Source organism: Dama dama, chromosome 5, assembly GCF_033118175.1.
Source record: "Dama dama isolate Ldn47 chromosome 5, ASM3311817v1, whole genome shotgun sequence".
NCBI lineage: Eukaryota > Metazoa > Chordata > Mammalia > Artiodactyla > Cervidae > Dama > Dama dama.
This window is the reverse complement of record NC_083685.1, coordinates 31,328,172-31,350,636: the sequence shown is the minus strand read 5'-3', so window position 1 is coordinate 31,350,636 and position 22,465 is coordinate 31,328,172. Positions and strand designations below refer to the sequence as shown.

Here is a 22,465-nt window from a genome sequence, read left to right as displayed (position 1 = left end):
CTTGAGGAAAACTGCTTATTCAATTGTTTGAATCAGGGGCTGAGCTCACTGCAGAGTTTTTCTTTTAAAACTACTTTAACTTGTGAGAACAATTCCATTTCTCTTATTATTTTTAGAAAGTGTAGCAATTTCTTGTAAAATTGTTAACGTGTAACAAGTGTATCAGTGTTATTTTTCAATGAGTTAATGCATAGCTATTCAATTTTTTTCAGTTTTAATTTCTATATGGTAGATAACCACATCAAAGAGGCTTTTGAGGCTCCCATCCTTTTAAGAATGTCAAAATGTTCTAAAATAAAAAAGTTGGAGCACTGTGGCTCTAGGGTAATTTTTCTGAAATAAACTTAACTTTGCCTGTGTGGACTTCCTCTGTGGCTCAGTGTAAAGAATCTGCCTGCAATGAAGCAGACTCGGGTTTGATCCCTGAGTTGGGAAGATCCCCTGGAGGAGGAAATGGCAACCCACTCTAGTATTCTTGCCTGGACAATTGCATAGACAGAGGAACCTGGTGGGTTATTGTCCATGGGGTGGCAAAGAGTTGGACATGACTGAGCACACACGCATGCAATTATTTGCTTGTATAGGCTCTAAAAACTTCAACGTCATTACATTATTGTAATTCTAATATTCTTTGATTTTGATTTTAAGACTCTGAGCTTTTTACATGATATTGGATAGAGGAAAACATGGAGGTCCGGCCTGATAAGAGGTTTTTTAGTAGTTTAGTGTCTCTATCAGACAGACATCAATAGGAACCAGCATCTGTTCCTTCATTTTCCCCCACAGACTTTACTTAGAGTATGTACATTGCACAAAACCTGATGTGGTCAACGTGGAGGATGTACAATGAATCACACTTAGAGATGATGGATTGGAATCTCCCAGAAAGCAGGAATCTTGTCTTCTCTACACTGGGGGCAGTGTGGAAGAGGTAGAATTTGGTAGAAACCCACATCATTCATAGCTGTGTCTCCTTGGGCAGGCTCCTTAGCTTCATTGAGATTTTTTCTTTATTTGCTAATATGAGAGAAAAAAAAAATGATACCTTTGGCTCAGTTGGTAAAGAAACTGCCTGCAATGCAGGAGACACAAGTTCAATCCCTGGGTCAAGAAGATCCCTTGGAGAAGGAAATGGCACTCCACTATGCTTACCTGGGAAATCCCATGGACAAAGGAGCCTAGCGGGGTACAGTCCATGGGCCCATAGAGTCAAACGTGACTGAATGACTGAGAACACATATGTGTGTATAACTGAAATCCCATGGACAGAGGAGCCTAGCGGGGTACAGTCCATGGGCCCATAGAGTTAAACGTGACTGAATGACTGGAGAATACCTATGTGTGTATAACTGAGATTCCATGGACAGAGGAGCCTGGCGGGCTATACTCCATGGGGTTGCAAGAGTCGGACATGGTTAAGCGACTAAAACACCACCACCAATAGTTTGGGTTATTTTAATAATTAGAAACTGTATGATACAAATTGCTGTGGCAGTAGCCTTGGATTTTATTTCCAAGCTACATAAAGGGCTTTATTTTATAGCTTTTTGCCAACCCAGGGAGCATAAAAACAAATCCATTTTCAAACAGGAAATTCTATACATATGTGTAAAAATAATCTTTTTTAAAGTTTAATATATTAAAGCAGAATTCATTTTTCACTTTTCTGATTTTTCCCTTCTAGCTTTATTGAGGTATAATTGAGAAATACAATTGAATATACTTAAAGTGTACAATGTTGTGACTTGGAGATGTGATTTATATATACGTTATGAAATACTTACCACAGTCAAGCTAATTAACAGATTCATCACCTCACAGAGTTAACCTTTGTGTATGTGTATGTTGAGAATGTGTAAGATCTACTCTGTTAGCACATTTCAAGTGTACAATACACTGTTGTTAAATATAATCTGATCCTCAGGACTCATCCAGCTCCTCCCATCCAAAGACTAACCAGGCCCGACCCTGCTTAGTTTCCAAGATCAGACGCGATCGGGTGTGTTCACGATGGTATGGCTGTAGACAGAAATTATCCATCTTCTAACCGAAAGTGTGTTTCCTTTGACCCACTCAACAGCCCCTGGCAACCACCATCCTACCCTCAAGCAATATTTATTTTTAAATAGCCAAAGAATAATCAGTCTAGCAGAATTAACTTTTTATAAGAGAGCCAGTTTCCATGAATAATGAATTTCAATATCTTTAGGATATATTACATTAAGTTGTGTTAATCATTGTAAAAGAAAGAATATTTCATGGTGCTTGTTAAGGATGGTGAATGAGACTTTATCCAGGACCATCGAGACAGGTGTAGGGATCACTGCGATGGGATTTGACAGGGAGACAGGGAGAAAGATGGGGCTCCATGCAGCAGTGCAGGTGGGGATTTATAGCCAAGGAGCAGAGGAGGGGTCATGGGGTAGACAAGGGCTAAGAGCAAACATCAGGGGGAAGAGGAATTCCAGGTAAAGTGGCCTGACCAGATTCTTGCTAAAGACAGGTGACAAGACCTCACCTTGAGGATGGTGGAAGCTGAGGACCCAGGTTAGCTATTAAGTGTGATCAGGTAACTCCGAGAGTAAGGACTTTTCAAGGTTCTTGCTAAAAGTTAATTTTATAAGGAAGTGCACCGATAGGCTTAGGAGAATTCAGGAGACCAACTAAAGTTTGGTCAAGCAAAGTAGTTGTGTCACCACAATCAGAATTATGTTTTAGTGCAGTCATTTAGTTTATTTTTACTTATATTTGTGACTATCCTTGTGATAAAATACTACATGATAGGGTACAATAAAACTGATAGAAATTTCGTAAAAATGCTAAAAGTGAATGCATGTCAAGTTGAGCAAAGCAAAAGCTTTTAATGTCGCTGCCCTGAGATGTAAATGTACATCGTTTTAAAATTACCGGGCAACCCTATTTAATATTAAATCATGAAAAATGCTGTCTCAGTTCATTGGAAAAAAAGCATTTTTAAGAAACAGTACTTATAATTAAGGTTATTTTATTGCTGTTTTAAATTTATTTGCTTCATATAAATCCATTCTATAAATGAGAACTTGATAAAATGTAAAAATTATTGTTTCTCTTGGTCCAAGTGCTCTTTAGAAATCTTTACAGGAAGGTGGGTGTGCCTTTGATAGAGGCTATTTTCATGCAGCCCTGCTTGTGCAGATTACAGAATGTGAATTTTCTTTTCTTTAAAAATAGATTGTCACTTCCCTGGTGACTCTTTCCAGAGTCTTTCTGTGGCAGGATGATGTTTGATTTCTGGTATTTATTCAGAGTTACATGAATTCAAAATATTACATCTGTCGAGACTTCCCTAGAGGCTCAGTGACTAAGACTCAGTGCTTCCACTGCAGGGGGCATGGGTTCCCTCCCTGGTCTGGGAACTAAGATCCCATGTGCAATGTGACATGGTCAAAACAAAAACAAACAAACAAAATTATTCTATCTATAGAAACAGATCCAAATATATTGTAGTGTTAAAAATAGCTTTACTTATATATAAAAAATTAAAAAAAAAAAATAGGCTTCCCTGGTGGCTCAGAGGTTAAAGCATCTGCCTACAATGCGGGAGACCTGGGTTCAATCCCTGGGTCGGGGAAGATCCCCTGGAGAAGGAAATGGCAATCCACTCCAGTGTTCTTGCCTGGAGAATCCCATGGATGGAGAAGCCTGGTGGGCTACAGTCCATGGGGTCGCAAAGGGTCGAACCCGACTGAACGTTCTATATATAAAAAATACTATTATGTCTTTACTTATGGTTCAGCAATGGGACGTAAACTGGAGAGTCTGTCTTGAACTGGTACTCAATGATTGTTATTGTTCAATGAGGAGCTCTGGATTATAGGTGGTGTAAAGCCTGTTTACAGAGGCCAAGGCACAGGGGAACTCATGTCCATAGTTAGATATATGTACTGTAAATTATTTTTACTTTCCTCATTGTTCATAAGCTGCTCTGCTGGGCATTTGCATGCATACTCATTTAACAGGCTACCTGTTGCCATGGTAACACAGAACAAAAATGAAACCTATTCTTTTCTGAGGTGAGAGTTCCTCAGCAAGACAGATGCAGGCTGGTGAGAACCTCTGCTTTTGTTTTTGCTTTGTTGAGTTCCTAAGGTATCAGGCCAGGTCTGTGATCACAGGTACTGTGGGGGCCGTGGGGTTTGTTTGAAGTTGCTCTTCTCTATGATCTGGTAGAAATCCACACATCCATTAGACCACAGGGATCCAAATATGGCTCCACTGATGACATGGCAACCACGTATTGATCGACATCAAGACAAACCCAAGTACAAGGATTTCCCAATGTGAGTTATTAGCTGATGAATAAATAAGCCCATCTGTTTGTGTTTTTCTCTTTCTTGGGTGGGGATGATAATGTTAGTGATTCTCATGCATTTTCTAAAGACAAATGAGATGTCAAATGAGATCACTGAAATTCAAAGGAATTTTCCAGAAAACTGCAAAGCACAGTCCTGTTGTTACCTCTGTCACATCTTCTTGTCAAGTGTTTATCAAATGTCTCTTACAAGCAGGATGTCATGCAGACTCCCTGTGGAATGTGAGACTTCTGGTCCAATAGTGACATTGAACCCACATAGAGACGCCAACCAGGAGTGGATGACGAGCACAAGCAGCTCTGTTCTTTGCTCCCTGCCCATCTTTCCCCACTCGTTAATACTGGATGCTGTTTTTAAAAGACCCATGTCTTACTCTGCCAGCATGATTTTATTTACTTGACTCTTCCTAAAGAAGGGTGTTTGGAAGAGCTTTGTAAATAGCCAGATTCAAAGGGGATACCAACCATCAGGAAAATTCTCTTAACAATAAAATTTTATCAAGTGCCTGCTCTGTGCCAAGCGTTGGATGAGTTACTGTGCTAACACTTTACATATTTTATTGCACAATTTAAACTTTCTCTCTAAAAATGCAGTTTTCTTTGTAAAATTGCAGTTTTAAATTTTTATTCTATTTATTTATAATTTTTAACATTAAATTTTAAGTATACATGATTTATAATGATTCAGGTGTATGACCAAGTGATTCAGCTTTATATATATGTCATATATATATATATATATATATATATATACACCCATATATATATATATGTTCTTTTTCGGGGCTTCCCTGGTAGCTCAGCAGTAAAAAATCTGCTTGCAATGCAGGAGACACAGGAAATGTGAGTTTGATCCCTGGGTCCGGAAAATCCCCTGGAAGAGGGCATGGCAACCCACTCCTGTATTTTTGCCTGAAGAATCTGGTGGACAGAGGAGCCTGAGGTGATACAGTCCATGGGTCACAGAGAGTCAGACATGACTGAAGTGACTGAGCATTTACACATATATTCTTTTTCATATTACCATTATAGGCTATTAAAAAATTTTGACTATAGTTCCCTGTGTTCTCTTGTTGTTTATCTATTTTATATCTTGTAATGTGTATATTTTAATCCCCAATTTCCAATTTATCTCTCTCCCCCGAAAAGGTGGCATTTTTAAAACAAATAATTTGAAAAGAGATGATGAGAAGCTTGAGGTATTGACTTAACAGACCAGAGGCACACACCACACATGTGCTCACTCAAACCTTCAAATAAGTGAGGAAAGACAGGTAGAAAAATAGGGTGATAACATTACCTAAAATAATTGACTGAAAGAAGTTTTTGGATCGGAGAGTTTCTCATCTCTGTTCGAAAGTATCTCTTCATTTTAGTCTCTCCAGCTTCTGAGCACATCTGGCCTTGGTTCCCTTCGGTTCCTGTTCTTCTGATGTCTCCTGATGCCCTGCTCCCTGCCTTCTCCTCTTCTAGCCTTGTGGGAGAAGGTGGTGGTGGAGCCTGCAGATACATCCATTTCTCAGCTTTCGCTGTAGGCACCGGGTCCTTGGTCCGCTCCGGCTCCGAGTCCTTGGCTTCATGCCCCTTTTACCTGCAGGAAATGGGCTCAGACTGTGCTACTCCAGGTGTGGTCATGCACCTGGTCAGTCCAGACCCATTCGCGGAGAGAGAAGGGCAAACACTGCAGATGACCATCTAGAAACTTTGATATCCCTTTGGTAGAGTGGTTTTGTCTGTTGAATCTAACAAGATATTTGGTTGGTATTTTGTATCTTTTAAAATTTCATTTCTCTTGTAATAAATTATTTTGTTTTATTTTATTGTATTCTTTTTTTAAAAAAGAAGTTTCATTAGAAGGACAGTGAATACATTCATAAGAATATTTATCATAATAGGGTCTTTATGAAGCTCTTGTTCCCTGAGTTCTTGAGATGATTAGATGAATCTAATGGAAGCACTTCTAACTATGAGTGATGATGTTCATTTATTTATTTATTGAAGTGTAGTTAATTGACAATGTTGTGTTAATTTCAGGTGTAGAGCAAAGTGATTCAGTTATACATATATAGATATGTATGTATTTTAGATATAGATATGTATGTATTTTAGATTCTTTTCCTATTATAGGTCCTTACAAGATATTGAATATAATTCTCTGTACTGAACAGTAGGCCCTTGTTGGTTATGTTTTATGTATAGTGGTGATTATATGTAAATCTCAAGCTCTTAATTTATCCCTCCACCTTTACCTTTCAGTAACCATAAGCTTTTTTTTCTATGTCTGTAAGTTTGTTTCTCTTTTGTAAATAAGTTCATGTATATCATTTTTTTCATTCCATGTATCAGTGGCATCAGATGGTATTTGTCTTTCTCTGTCTTATTTCAGTTAATATGATAATATCTATTTTATTGTCTTTTAACAAAGCAACAGTCAACATGGAATGTGAAGCCTGGGGAGGGAAAAGACAAAAATACCAGGTTTTTCACTGTAGATCATTTGAGAAGTGACCATCTAACATACCCTCAGGTTCTCTAAAATGTCTTTTGATTTCCTACCTTCATGCCTTTGCCTGTTTTTTAGCTAATACTACCTATCTCTTAAATCCCAACTGTAATATCCTCTTCTACATGAATTTTGCCTGAACTTTTCATTGAAGTTCATTGTGTTTCTGCAGAAACCTTGTGACCAGTGATTATTGCAAGTAGGATCATTTAACCTTCTATACAAACACACTTGTCTTTCTATAGCACCACCTTTGAAGGCTGTCCCTGGGAGATACACTCAGGGTAGATAAGAGATGCACTTTGAAGGGGTGGACATCTGCTTTAGAATCCTGAATTTCATCATGTATGAGCTGAGGGACCCTGAGTCATCAGCTAGCTTGTCTGCACAGCAATGTCCTCATTTATAAAATGGGACTCTTGGTAGCACCTAGGTCTTAAGGTTGCTATGAAGATTGAATAATCTATGTAAAGATTTAAGTGTATAATTCCTGGCACATACAAAATAATCAATTAATGCTATTATGTTCTTCATTATTAATATTAACATGTTTGGAATATTTTAATTGTCTTTGTTCACACAATTAAATCAGTCATTTAACTGTTTTACTTTGAGGAAATAGAGATAAGAAACTCCCACAATTGTACTGACAGACCCACATTTTGAAGACACAGCTAGGATGGGTGGGATGCAGAAGCCTGGGAAGTGACTGGATTTCTGCAGATTTCTTCTGGGTCTTAGAGAGCTAGTCAGGGCAGCTAAGACTTCCTTGTTTGGACTCTGCACACATAGCTTGAGTCACTCATAGATACTTTTTCTTACAGACAAAACTTACACCACCAAATGGAAAATGGGATTAGAAGAAACTTCAGAAAGGCCAAATATCTAAAAATACCCCCACCAATAAAGTATTTGGCTGGAACACTTGAATTTTCTGAGTATAATTTTAATTAGGTAAACACTGAAAATATATATTTTTCTAAAAGAGGAAAGAGTAATTTTATGGAAAATAATGATTGTCATGAATCTTCAGATTCCTTCAGAAGATCAATTTTGCAAAAGACTTTCCTTGTTTTAAGGAGTGAGAAGATATGAATTTGAACAAGCTGCTGCAATGGTGATCAACATGTAACTGCTTAAACAACAAGATTTCCTCCCAAACTGGCTTTTTTGTAGCATTATTATCTAAAAACATAGACAGGAAGTTGGTAACTGTGGTGCTTGATCATGTGATTGTTGTTCAGTTGCTCCGTCATGTCCGACTCTTTGCGATCCCATGGACTGCAGTAGGCCAGACTTCCCTGTCTTTCACCATCTCCTGGAGCTTGCTCAAACTCTTGTCCATCACATCAGTAATGCCATCCAACCATCTCGTCCTCTGTCATCCCCTTCTCCTCTAGTCCACAATCCCTCCCAGCATCAGGGTCTTTTCAAATGAGTCAGTTCTTCGCGTCAGATGGCCAAAGTATTAGAGCTTCAGCTTCAGCATCAGTCCTTCCAATGAATATTCAGGACTGATTTCCTTTATGATAGACTGTTTTGATCTCTTTGCAGTGCAAAGGACTCTCAAGAGTCTTCTCCAACACCACAGTTCAAAAGCATCAGTTCATCGGTGCTCAACCGTCTTTATGGTCCAACTCTCACATCCATACATGACTACTGGAAAAACCATAGGTTTGACAATACAGACCTTGTTGGCAAAGTAATGTCTCTGCTTTTTAATGTGCTATCTAGGTTTGTTATAGCTTTTCTTCCAAGGAGTAAGTGACTTTTAATTTCATGGCTGAATTCACTGTCCACAGTGATTTTGAAGTCCAAGAAAATAAAGTCTCTCACTGTTTCCATTGTTTCTCCATCTATTTGCCATGAAGTGATGGGACCAGATGCCATGATCTTAGTTTTTGAATGTTGAGTTTTCAGCCAGTTTTTTCCTCTTTCACCCTCATCAAGAGGCACTTTAGTTCCTCTTTGCTTTCTCCCTTAAGGGTAGTATCATCTGCATATCTGAGGTTATTGATCTTTCTTCCCGCAATTTTGATCATGTGATAGTTAAATGAAATGATTGTTTTGCTGTGTGCTCTAGACAAGTAAATATATTAAAACCATATTATGGATACATACATGTCTAGAATATGTTTTGTTAGGTCTTAAAAAGGAGGTGAACTCTACTCAAAGTAAGCAGAAATATATTCAAGATATAACTGAATTAAATGCCAAGCAAAATGACACTTAATTTAAAGGAGTGGATAATGATTTTGTGGTCAGATTATTTTGGATATATTGAATGTCAATTTGAAAGAGAGCCCATAAACACAATTCTGGGAAGACCTAGGGAGTGGTATTTAAGAGCTGCTTAGGCCCTTAGGAGACAAGGCCAGTAAACAAAGACATAGTTTACTATAGGGGAGGCTAAGAAAAACAAAGTAAAGCAATTATTTGAAGCCTTACAGTGTGATTCTCTGTATGTGTACACACACACACACACACACACACACACACACACACACACACACACCATTTGAAAAGTGGTGATATACTCACCAAGTACATGCATTATCTGAATAAAAGGAGTGATAAACATTTTTGGAAAAGAAGTTAGGCTGAAATAACACACCTACTTTCAATAACAGGGCCTGTGAGACTTGAAGGGCACAGCAGTCTGACAGGGAAGTGGTGAAATCATCATAGACTGTTGAATGATTCAAATTGGATCAGACAAAATGCTTTTAAAATACACTGTTGGGGGGAAAAACATACACCATTGGAAACAATCTCACGTTGGGAAGGCAGTAAAAAGATGGACCTAGAGCCCATCACACAGAGTGGAGTAACTCAGAAAGATAAAAATAAATATATGTTAAGGCATATATATGGAATCTAGAAAAATGGTACTGGTGAACCTATTTGCAAGGCAAGAATAGAGATGCAGATGTAGAGAATGGGCTTGTGGACACAGCAAGGGAAGAAGAGAGTGGGATGACTTGAGAGACTAGCTTTGAAACATGTATTAGGTTGGTACCAAAGTAATAGCAATTTTGGACCATGAATTTTAAATCATTATCACTAGGCTCAAACACATCTTTATTTATCAAATAGGAACCATTACACTCAATACATTTTTGCCAACTGGAAATAAGTTTGCTTATTCCTGTAGTGTAAAGATTCATGCTTCCAGATTCCACGGAGTCTTGGAAAACATTTTCTGTTTCCTGCTAGTTGTGGAAGCATTTTCTTTGCAAAAAGTTGTTGAGATGCTTGAAGAATTGGTAGTAAGTTGGCGAGAGGTCAGGTGACTATGGCAGATGAGGCAAAACTTTGTAACCCAATTCATTGAACTTTTAAAACATTGGTTGTGCAACATCCAGGTTGGTGGTGTTGTGAAGAAACGGGCACTTTCTGTCGACCAATGCTGGCTGCAGGCATTGCAGCTTCCAGTGCATCTCATCAAGTTGCTGGGCATACTTCTCAGGTGTAATTATTTTACCAAGATGCAGAAAGCTATATTGGGTCAGACCGGCAGCAGACCACCAAAGAGTGACCACGACTTTTTTTAGTACAAGTTTGGCTTTGGGAAGTGCTTTGGAGCTTCTTGTCAGTCCAACCACTAAGCTGGTCATCCACTAGTTGTTTTATGGAATCCACTTTTCGTCTCATGTCACACTCCAATCAAGAAATCATTCATTGTTGTTGCATAGAATAAAAGAAGAGACACTTCATTTTTTTTTTTATCATAACAAAAGTAGTACATTTATTTATTTATTTTTTTATTAGTTGGAGGCTAATTACTTCACAACATTTCAGTGGGTTTTGTCATACATTGATATGAATCAGCCATAGAGTTACACGTATTCCCCATCCCGATCCCCCCTCCCACCTCCCTCTCCACCCGATTCCTCTGGGTCTTCCCAGTGCACCAGGCCCGAGCACTTGAAGAAGAGACACTTCAAAACAACAATTGTTTTGATTTGCTATCAACTCATGAAGCACCCGCTTATGAAGCTTTTTCACCTTTCCAATTTGCTTCAAATGCCCAATGACTATAGAATGGTCTGTTGAGTTCTTTGGTAACTTCTTCTGTAGTTGTAAGAGGATCAGCTTCGATGATTGCTTTCAACTGGTCCTTGTCAACTTCCGATAACCGGTCATTTCACTCTCATCTTAAAGGCTCTTGTCTCCTTTGCAAAACTTCTTGACCTACTTCTTGACTCATTGCACTGTAGAGTCGTTAGCAGTTCCTGGGCCAAATGCACTGTTGATGTTACAAGTTGTCTCTGCTGCTTTATGACCCATTTTGAACTTGAATAAAAAAGTCACTCGAATTTGCTTTGTGTCTAACATCATTTCTGTAGTTTAAAATAAGAATAAAATAAACAGCAAGTAATAAGTCATTAACAAAATAAATAAAGCAAGAAATGTGCATTAAAATGATGTATAACATAACCACATTTGTTTAAGAATGTATTCCAACATCGAATGGCAAAGTTCGACAGTGTAAAACTGCAATTATTTCTGCACCAAACTAATACATCACGATGTGTAAAATAGCCAACAGTAATTTTAAAAGGATGCTCTAAGTTTCTCTGTCTCACCTCTAACCGTTAATGCTTTCTTGTAGTCTAAAAACAGAAAGATATAATATTTATAGAGTACTGGAGGTTAGGGCCTAGATGCTAAATTGCTTGTTATCAAACAATATTATATGTTATACCCCTGGCTTTGTTGTAGTGACAACAGAAATGCTGCTATTTGTTTTGGCCCTTTCCCGCTACTAGAAATCAACAATGAAGAAAGAGCTTAGGGTTCAGAGCACCGTTTAAGAATTGGTTGGTAGATGTGTCTTTACAAGTAAAGCTCTAAACACGCTTATCCAACACAACACACCTTAATGTTGTAGCCAAAGTGAAATAAGATTAAGCTTTCTCCCATATATAATGTCATTATAATTGGATAAAAGCATACAATGATGATGGGAATAGGGTATAGAGACTCTTTGAGAATTATTAGCTACTGTATATATAAAAAAGGGACGTTGAATGAGAATCAGCTCCCTGAAGAGGTATTTTTTACATTCTCCCTGACCCCTTAATGGTGACTTGAATAACTGGCAAGCACATACCACCTCTTCATATCATTTGATTTCCCTTATATTCAAATCTGTCAAGATAATACATAAAAGGAATCAGCTGAGGAGAAAGGAGTAAATTCATTTTTCTAGTAGTTTCCAACTTACGCTTTTTTCATTTAACCACAGTGATGTGGTTGGGGCTCTCTTGCTCATTTTTGGGAAACATTCAACCAGGCCTGGGAGCTTATGTGCCCTGGAGACAGCCAGTGTGACATTTTTGGATAAACCCCTGGTTAGGCCCATGACCCCACAGATCAGCTTGCCTGAAGCTAGTTCTGCCAAGGTCCCCTGATCTGTACACTGTTTCTCGACCAGCATCATACCCTCTGAACTGTCCAAGAGGCTGGTGGCTCATGGAGCACCTCATCCCATGTGACTGCTTTTATATAAATTTCATAGAAAATTGGCTTACACTAACTTCTCATATAACCACTGCTTCCCAAAGTATGCTTTTTGATGCAAAGTCTGCTTACCTGCAGAAAGCAGAGAGGAGGGTCATTTGTCTGGTCGTGGGTTTGCTGTGTTAGCGAGGCAAAACTAAGCTGATTCATTTCCCTCTGGAAGTAGTGCTGGTTTGGGTGGGGTGCTGGCCCTGGGTGACATTTGCCTCAGTGCCTGGCCCACTGCTGGGTGGTAGAAGATATTACATAAACATTTGTTGGATGAATCAATGCAGGATTTTTGCAACGGAGGCTCAATTTTGGTACTACTGTTTCTGCTTTTCTGTCTTAGCAACTGACGACCTAGAGTGACCAGCCCTATAGGGTCTGCAGAAAAACAGGAGGAAGAGAAGAGATGGGAGTTTAGTAAATAAAAGAATAAAAGACTTAAAATGACAAAAGAATAGAAATGACAGCTTGGGGACTTCCCTAGTGGTCCAGTAGTTACGACTCTGTGCTTCAATTCAGGAGACAGAGGTTTAATCCCTGGTCGGGGAATTAAGATCCCACGTGCTGGGTGGTACTACCAAATAATTAAAAAATAAAGACAATCTGTGTCAAGCCATCTTCTGAATCTTGAGCATACATACAATCTTCGACTAGACAAACTATTCAATGTGGTGTATTGGGGAAAATGTGGCATTTCGAAGACAAACACAACTGCGTCTGAATCTTAACTTTGCTACTTACTAAAATTCTATGCAGAGTACAATATTTAACCTCTCTGAAGCTCAGTTTTCCTTCACTGAAATGGAGAAACTACCTTTTGTTTCAGAAGCTTGTTTTTTTCTCAATCATTTCATACAATGTGTACATGTGTGTCTCAACAATAGTAATGACAGTTTTCATTTTTTGAGTATCTTCTAGATGCCGGGGTCAGGCTGGATTGTATCCAGACACTTTTGTGTCCTTAACCCACCAAAAGTACAAGGCTAATAGTATGATTCCTGATATACAGATAATTAAATTTGAGACTCAGTATTGTAAAGGGAGCTATACAAGTTTGCGGAACTGCAAAGAAGAAACTTGAGTTTAAGTTTATCTAACTACTTAGCCTAGGCTTTAATTTACCATGATTAATAAACATTATTTTTTCCCTTGCCAAAAAGATATGGAAGTAACCCAATTCTCCCTTTCCTAGTTAATGTCTGCCCTCTGTAGGGTGGTCACCCTACTCCCACAGTAAACCCCAATAAACCAAAGTGTTCTGCTCATTCATTTAGAATCTAACTTTGTGCTCCATTATCATTGGGCTATCATTGTCGGATATCACATCTTTTCCATAGTTCTCAGTAACTTGGAGTTTTATACTGTAATACTGAAATCCAGAGAGAGTTAGGGAATGCAGTAAACTTTTGGAGCCACTGAGATAGCCCAGATTTTCTGGATGTATCCAAGTACAGTGATTCGTATCTTCTGTTCCAAGTATCATCAGAGATTCTTCTGGCCACACATCGACATATGATGTCAGTGGGAACTCTGAATGTGAAGGGTGGAGATGCTTAGTTTGGATGATCTGCCTATGGAGCTGTTAATGGAGCTGGGTCAGAAGGATATGAAATTTGGACTTATTCTGACAGTTAATTAAACGAACCTGGCCCCAATTAAATTCTGGCAAGTCAGCCACTTGGAAAGTACTTGTTCTTTGGAAATCTAACTTTCCCAAGTTTTGTTTTTACTCAGTATCTTGGATTTTGTTTTTGTCTTCCCTTTCAGATTTATAACCGCCTGGATACCAACTGCTGTGGGTTCCGACCTCGAAAGGAAGATGCCTGTGTACAGAGTGGACAGAGTTCAAAATGCGACAACCAGGATGCCGTGGTTCTAGCCCACATTGTCCAGCGAAAGGAGGACCCAAGACACTTGGTTTTTATAGATAACAAGGGTTTCTTTGACAGAAGTGAAGAGAACTTGAACTTCAAACTCTTAGAAGGCATCAGAGAGTAAGTTTCCTGATATAGTAACATCTGCAGGATTTTGCATTTCTATTGAATACATAGTAAGGTTTGAGAAGACTCATATCCTATGTCTGATCAATTTAACCCTTAAAGAGAATCTGGGAATGAAGGCCCAGAGAAGGGAATCAAACCCAAGGGAAGTAGAAAAAGGGTGCAGCCAGGTTTCCCTGTAACTAACCTGTGCAGCCTACAGAGGTCCCGCTGCCTTTCACAGGCATCATATTGCTTGGCCCTCAGTGTGAAAATCCAGGTGGGATGAGGTTGGAAGCATGCAGGCATCTCTGGAATAGGAACTAGCCTGGTGGAGGTGAGCAGGTCACAGGGGCTCTGTTACAGGGTGCAGGACGGGGGAACCAACAGACATTCAAATACTGACAAGGCAGGATGTCCCAGGGCAGAATAAACTCAGTGACTTTGATAAACACGTGGGAAGTTAGAGGCAACCTGCTGAGTAGAACACAGTAGCCAAGAATAATGGCTGTTCAATTCAGGTAAGAGGGTTTCTGAGTATTTGGAAATCCTTCTGTAGACATAGATTATGGGGACGAGTATCTTGAGCTTACACTCAAGAAGTATTTGGAAATAAAGGAAACTAAGATGCTCCATAGTGGCAGGGACCTCACTGTAGAGTCTGAGATATTCATCCCCAAACATGGGAACTGAAGCTACATTTCAGACTCCCCTTCATAAGCACCCATTCATTGTCTTTCTTTCTTTTTTCTTAATTGATTAATTAATTTTTGGCTGCACTGGGTCTCCATTGCTGCACGTGGACTTTCTCTAGTTACGGGGAATGAGGGTTATTTGTTGTGGAGCACAGGCTCAGTAGTTGTGGCTTGCAGGGTATAGAGTGTGGAATCAGTAGTTGTGGTCCGTGGACTTAGTTGCCCATGGCATGTGGGATCTTCCGGGATCAGTGATCAAACCTGCATCCCCTGAATTGGCAGGTGGATTCCTATCCACTGCACCACCAGGGAAATTCCCTTCATTGTCTTTCAGCCTTGGTCAGAGATCAGGGTCACTAAGAAACTGGGGTGTGTGTCTGAGACTTGAAAATAGGAGGGTGCTCTAGTGAGACAGTCCACCAGCCTTGTGAAGTTGAGTGATTGCTGGGGACACATAAGCAAGTCTAAAATTGAGAGTAGAACCCAGGTCCTCCAATCCCAAGTCCAGCCATTTTTCTGCAGTAATTCATGGCATTTCTGCTGTTACTATTTTTCTTGTTAACAAAACTCTGAAGCATATTTCAATAATTCTTCCTAGCATCATGAATTAGGTAATGGGGAATTTTATGTATTTCCAATGCTAGAGTTAATGAGCTTCAGGGCATCCATTTTCATGAGTTCTTGCCATGACTTTCTCTGTTAATACCCATTTCTTACATCTCTGTGGATGGAAGGTAAAATATAAGTGTCTGCTAAGTGTCTGAGCTGAGAAAATTTTATGTGTAGGAAAATTTACATACCAGTGGCATCACTTACTAAGTCGATATTATGGAGTCTTCTTAAATCCCTGAATTTCCTCTTAGAATTAATAGTGCCTGGAGAATCTATCTCTCTCATACATTCATAAAAATATGAATAACATTTTACTTATGCTTTCAAAGGAGATTTAACCCTAAATGCATTATAAGGAGTAATGGGTTTAAAGTTAAATCTTCTTTGAATATGCAATTTCCACATTCAAAAGCAAAAATGAAGATTTCACTAACCCAGATTTATGCATAGAATATTTCCATTAAGCAGCATAGCGCAGAGTCAGGTAATTTTTTTGATTTTCCTTTATGCAAAGGATTAGACACTAAAGAGATCCATGAATGTAGCGCTTCATCTTGTACATTTTGCCAGAGATAAGTTAGTTCAAGGGCCAGAGAATTAATAAATCATGGATTATTAATACTTCCTATAGCAAAAATGCTTAATTAATACTATGGTTACTAAACTCTAAAGGACATGTCTTTGGGGTGCTCAGAGCATCTGATTAACATTATTTAATTCCACACTTACTCAGACTCGTTAAGCACGTCCAGCTCTTTGACCTTTGGTCTCTTGGCAGCATCAGAAATGCTGGAACATATGGACTGCTGTATTCATGCCCCTTCAATGCCATCCCCAGCTTGATCCATTGAAATTTGGAAAAGATGCTTAGAGGACTGAAGCTCTTGGCAAACTGTACTCTTGGAACAAATATATATTCTGTTTTAGTTTTTAAGGAACTACTAAATTTACCCTTAAACCCCAGTATTTGTACTGTACTTTTATCAGCATTTTAATGAAAGCTGGGAGAGAGGCCAAATTGGAGATTCAGCAAAATGTTGCTTTTAATTTTGAACCAGAAATTTTACTAAATCCTTTAGATAATGTATGTGCTGTATCCCTTCCTTTATTCTTTCTAAATGAGGAGCAGAAATCATAATGCCCTTCTTTAGGTAATTCAGCAAGGATCCCTCTAAATTGACCTCAGGTTTTCCAGAGAGGTGCTTCCTTGTGGAGTACCCTGGCCCTCAAACTTGAGTTTTGCTAAATTTATTTGAAAACAAATTAATATTCTGGTTTAATATAATGTTTCCAGATTCTTAGAATTTTTGAAGTATTATCTGAACAAAAGGCATTTCAGTCTTTAATTGGGCATTTTGGTGTGACTTCTTTCTTTACACTACATGTATTTTGTATAATTTCTCATTAAGTTCATTCATGCAACTCTGCTTCAGGAAGAGTAATTTACTGAAATTGTCAGCATTTTTTTTACTTCTCATATTTTCTTACATATAATCTCATGTTGACACTTAAAAGGATAGGATTCTACTCAACAGATTAAAGTGGTTTCTTATGGGTGCAATGGAGTTTAAATTTGAGGAAAGTACTTTTCCAGATTATCAGAATTCTTGCTAATTCTGTCCCTGTCTCTGCCTACATATAATGATCTTAAGTAAGACATTGGTATGTCAAGTTCTCAGTGGTATAGAAAACTCAGTTCCTTTGAAATCTGTTCTTCTATTACATAATTATTGAGAAGTATAAGCTAGACACTGACAGAAATGTTTTGATCCTCAAAGTATTATCTGATAGTATGATTTATACCAGATTAATGACTGGCCAAACCACTGGGCAGGGCATAGTATTTCCAAGCAATTACGAAGAATGAAATATCATTTTCTCTTTTCAGGTTTCCCGAATCTGCAGTTTCTGTTTTGAAGAGCCAGCACTTACGGCAGAAACTCCTTCAGTCTCTGTTTCTTGATAAAGTCTACTGGGAGAGTCAGGGGGGTAGACAGGGCATCGAAAAGCTGATCGACGTGGTAGAACAGAGAGCCAAGATCCTGCTCACCTACATCAATGCACATGGGGCCAAAGTGTTACCTATGAATGAATAACAAAAGGTCTTCTGGCTGGTGGTCCAGTCCTTTCAGAGATGAGGCAGTGGAGATGAATACACAAAGTAATGAATTTAATCTAGTAAATATGGTGAGCCTGAGCACAATAGCAGTCTTTAAAAGCTTTTGCAAATATACTGCTAAAATGTATCTGTTTACATTTTCCTTTAACATCATGACCTGGAGTCTCAACATCTGAGCACAGAATGGTTGCAATTTTTATCCCAGTTAGTTGTGTTAAAGCATCTGTCACATCGGTTAATAGGATAGTATGAACGAGAAGTGGTGATTCCTTTAATAAATCCGATTTGATGCCATTTGCTGATTTGACCAAATACTAATGGGAACAGTTCTGGACATCTTTCTGTTGTTGACTGTTAGAACAGACAGCAGTTTCAACACTACCCAGAGGCAACTCTACACTGGAAAATGGAGGTGTATAATCTTCAGAAACTTCAGACTCTATAGTAATTCTAAGGAGAAATGTTGGTTTATTTGTAAAACCCCCAGTGTATATTCTATTATATCTAAAAATGATCAGCCAGCTCTGTGATCCTCAACACAAGAATCTCATTTCCCATTCCCTTTTGGAAATGTATTAACATTTTGTCATCAGTATAGGAACCTACATCTGACTGTTTATACATTAGGTAGCTTTACTCTCTGTTTTGGTCCAACTTATATCTGGTGGCTTAAAAATTCAATTTTTAGGTATAAAGTTGCATATGTGAAACTACGCTTATTGAGTGTCTTTTGGTTGGGTAGATGCTCTTTTTACATTTTTTGTCATTTTTACTAAGGGTAAGCTAAAATTTCTGCTTATTTCATAAATAATAGTGGATTTCTTCAAGCTTGTTCTTTGTAATTATATTTAAACAGAATTAATTGATATTGTCCAGATTTGACAATAGGGCCAGATATTGAGTGTTTGAATATATTGTTTGACTTATTCTAATATGAAAAATAGGAGCAAAATAAGTTAAAACCCAACTCTGATCAGTTCTCCTCAAGTGAAATCACATGACTAGAAACAGGAAATTGGAGGATATTTAGCCTCAAACAATTCTCTCTGAACTCTGTTGTTTAGTCAATAAATCGTGTTCAACTCTGCGACCCCATAGACTGTAGCCCTCCAGGTTCCTCTGTGCATGGAATTTTCCAGGCAATAATAGTGGAGTTGCCATTTCCTTCTCCAAAGGATCTTCCTGACCCAGGGATCGAGCCCATGTCTCCTGCTTGGCAAGTGGATTCTTTACCACTGCACCACATGTCCTTGGAGGCATCTACATCATGTTGTTTGACAGATGTTCCCATAGAACATCTATGATTTCTCAGTTCTGCATGTTATTCCTAAAGTGCATCCCATTTTCTGTGTTCTAATAAGGGTCGCTCAGAATCACTGAAGATTAGAACTACTAGAGACAGTATGATAAAGGCTAACCTATCTATAGATTTTAATTTATACAAACATTTGGGCAAAGTGACATAACATGTAGATTATAAGAAAACGTAGACAGAGGGAAAGGGGGTCATTTGGTCCTCTAATTATAACTTTTCTAGGCTTACATTCAAGTCCTACTTTTTAGCACCCTCACTTCACAGCTGACCCTTAGAGAGCTGGCCTTCAGACCATACCGTCTTCAGCGTTCCCTCTGTAGCCCTGAGTGTGTCTCCCCACCCTCTGCCCCATACTTTCTAAGTACACATGGACTCTGCTGAGTCTCCACCGCTACCTGCTGTATTTGGTCTCTTTAAGATCACTTTGTGTCTCAATAATCAGCATATTAATGAGACATTGGCCTAACAGAAGTCTGGAGATGCAAACTCTACATTAAAATAACTCTTTGTCAAGTTGCCTTATACTTTGTCTTATCTAGGTGGCATATTTGCATTTTAATATGCCTTTCATGGAATATACCATCTTGTCCAACTTTGTGATAGTGGTGCTGGAAATCCCAGGTTCCTCAGAAGTGGCTTTGATTTTGCATCTTAACCTATACCTCTTCTAGGCAACTTGGTCCTCCAGCTGGTGGGTCTCATTGTCTCCAGTTTTTCTGAAATGCAAAGTATCAAATGACAGGTCCAGGAACACATGTTTAATTTAGTCACCTTTGCTTTTTAACAATATATGTTGTTTTAGAATCAGTGAATAATTCATGTTATATTATTTTTGAATAATGGATGACTTCAGGCCAGGCTTTTCATTCTAATAAGTAATACTCTTCTCTTACTGAAACAATGAGAATACTCTGTGCCTTTCAAATGTACTCATTATGCTGCAGTTTGGTTCACATTGCACATTATGAGGTTTATTTATAATTTGATAAATTTAAAATAGAGCAGTTTACATAGGCAGACATACAAAAGCTTATTCTTGTGTGATTATTTTTAAACTGATATTATGAAAATAAATACATATCTTAAAAATATGTCATAAAATGTTAAAAATTAAAGATGTGTACTTTAAATTTTGTCAGTGTTTTTGTTGTTGTTGTTTTATTTTTATCTTGTTTTATAGGTGAACTTCTTTTCAGAAGTGAACTCTGGGGGAATGTTTGCTACCTTTATCCATGATAAAAGAAACAATTGAATAGTCGACAATTATACTAGACTGTGTTTGTGTATGCATATATTTGATATCATTAATAATGATATTATGCCTTCCCTTGGTGTACATTTAGCACTCTTTTAGGTGGTATGCAAATTACTTAACAGATATCATAAATTATAAGAAGATACTAATTTGGGGTTTTCTTTGCTTGATGTGAGTCTTACCATTATATTTAAGGCTTCCTTGGTAGCATTCATATTTATTAAATTTATTAGGCACCTGGGGAACTTATTAAAATATAAAATGTCTTAGACTTGTGCTTAAAATGTTTATAATCTCTAAACTTCTGTAATAGCCTGTTTATACCATTGTGCTTTTAGATATATGGTAAATTATATCCAATGACTGAAATAAAATAACCTAAATGTAGATTCATCTATACATTGTCTTATGAAATTCTAATATTTATCTCAGTACAGATTAAATAAGGCACATTTAGAACACTAGCCTGAAAATATGATATGGAAATGGTATTGATACATAAGTCAAATAAAGATGATCAAGGCATTTCTCTAAAGAATAAATAATGCTATCAAGAATCAGGAACTTTCATGAATGAAAGATGATTTGACTTGTCAGAAAAGGTATTGGACACTTGGAAATAGCCCCAAGTGTTCTTTCAGTGCAATGCTGGACTTGATTTTGTATTGAATGGACTATTTAACAATGCTCTAAAGCAGAGGTTAACTTGTAGATTTTTACCCCAGGAAGATATAAATAATTTCTGTCTGGTGGGTAAAGCAATCCTACCTTAATGGCTTTACAAATTATTACCCTGTTGGACATTAGCCAGTTTTTTTTTTTTTTAATTTGTCCAACAATCTTATCCTAACATTTGCCTATAAATATTTAGCTTTTGAAACACTCTTGAAATTGTAGTGTCATCTTACTAGTTTCCTTGTTATTAATTATTTTAATAAAATCTTTGAATATGTTCATTTTATATTTGCATAAGAGTTGTGGTTTTACCTTTTTGAAGATTTTGGTTTAATAAACTTTTGACTGTAGAGTCTTACAATTGTATTTACTTGAGTGTCATGATTTTAAATTTTGAAATTTTAACAACTTTTAAAAGAGTCACATAATTAAAAAAACTGAATGCTACCATTTGATCAACAGCTTATTTTCATTTCATCCTTTAATTGATTAAGAATTGTTAGTTGATTATCTACTTGAAAGGTCCGACTCAGATGGGTTACAGGCAGACTTTGTTTTGCAGTCTAAAAACGCACATTGTTCATGAAAGAAGTCACAGAAATCGTTTCTTATACTAGCATTGCATATAGTTAAAATAGTTCAACATTTTGTTTTTTCTTCTTAGAAAGGTATCTTTTTACCCTTATGTCTCCAAAGTGCATTTTATTTGTTGATAAAAACACACACAATTTTGCATGCATTAAGAAATCTCTATGCATCTTCTTAAAAGGTAATGTGTGTTTCTTAGCAGTGCTTGTCAAGATTTTTAAAGCTTTTGAGACAAAGAGATTATAAAAACCTTTCCTTGTCAGGGGCCTTTTTGTCATGCTGCAGAATAGCTAGCTGAGCTATATTTCAAAAGGCAAACTGGGCTGCAGGGAATGTGGCCAGTCACTAAATGAGACTGAAACAGCTGTGATTTTGCAAGACGTGCCAACATTTTCTTTAGCTCCAGGACACCAGACATTATCTGGCTCATAAAGTACTCTATGTTATTGGCTCAACTTCTGTTTAGGAGAACAAGAGATCTTGTTCTATATCCTCATTTCAGGCCCTCAGGAGTACTAAAATTTGAAGTCAATGTTATTTTTTGACCGTATAATACTTTAAAAAATAAACTGCAGTTCACAAATCCTCTCTAACTTGGTGAGAATACTTACAGTTAAACTTGCAAAGTTTAGGTCTTTCATAAGAGAATTTTGAAAAATATATAGCATCTCCTAGGAGGGAGTGTCTTCTTCTCTCTCAATCAGGTAACAAGTGACAGTTAAAATATAGGACTTTTCTGAGAGTTTCACTGACAATTATGGCAGTACTATTTGTGTCATTTCCATCTTACTGTATTGTTAGTTGCAAGCAGAGAGAATATGTTTAAAAAGGAGTGACATGGTGGCATCCAAAGTAGGAA

At 37.7% G+C, this 22,465-nt stretch overlaps 1 protein-coding gene across 1 annotated transcript in view; it reads left to right on the top strand.

The window, feature by feature from the left end:
* Positions 1-21,465, top strand: part of GASK1B (golgi associated kinase 1B) — a 66,840-nt gene extending 45,375 nt beyond the window's left edge. Inside the window, exons 4-5 of the mRNA XM_061142252.1 lie at positions 14,136-14,362; positions 17,543-21,465. Coding sequence (XP_060998235.1) covers positions 14,136-14,362; positions 17,543-17,750 — 435 coding nt within the window. The 3' untranslated portion in view covers positions 17,751-21,465. The remainder of the gene's footprint in view (positions 1-14,135; positions 14,363-17,542) is intronic.
* Positions 21,466-22,465: the final 1,000 nt, after the last annotated feature.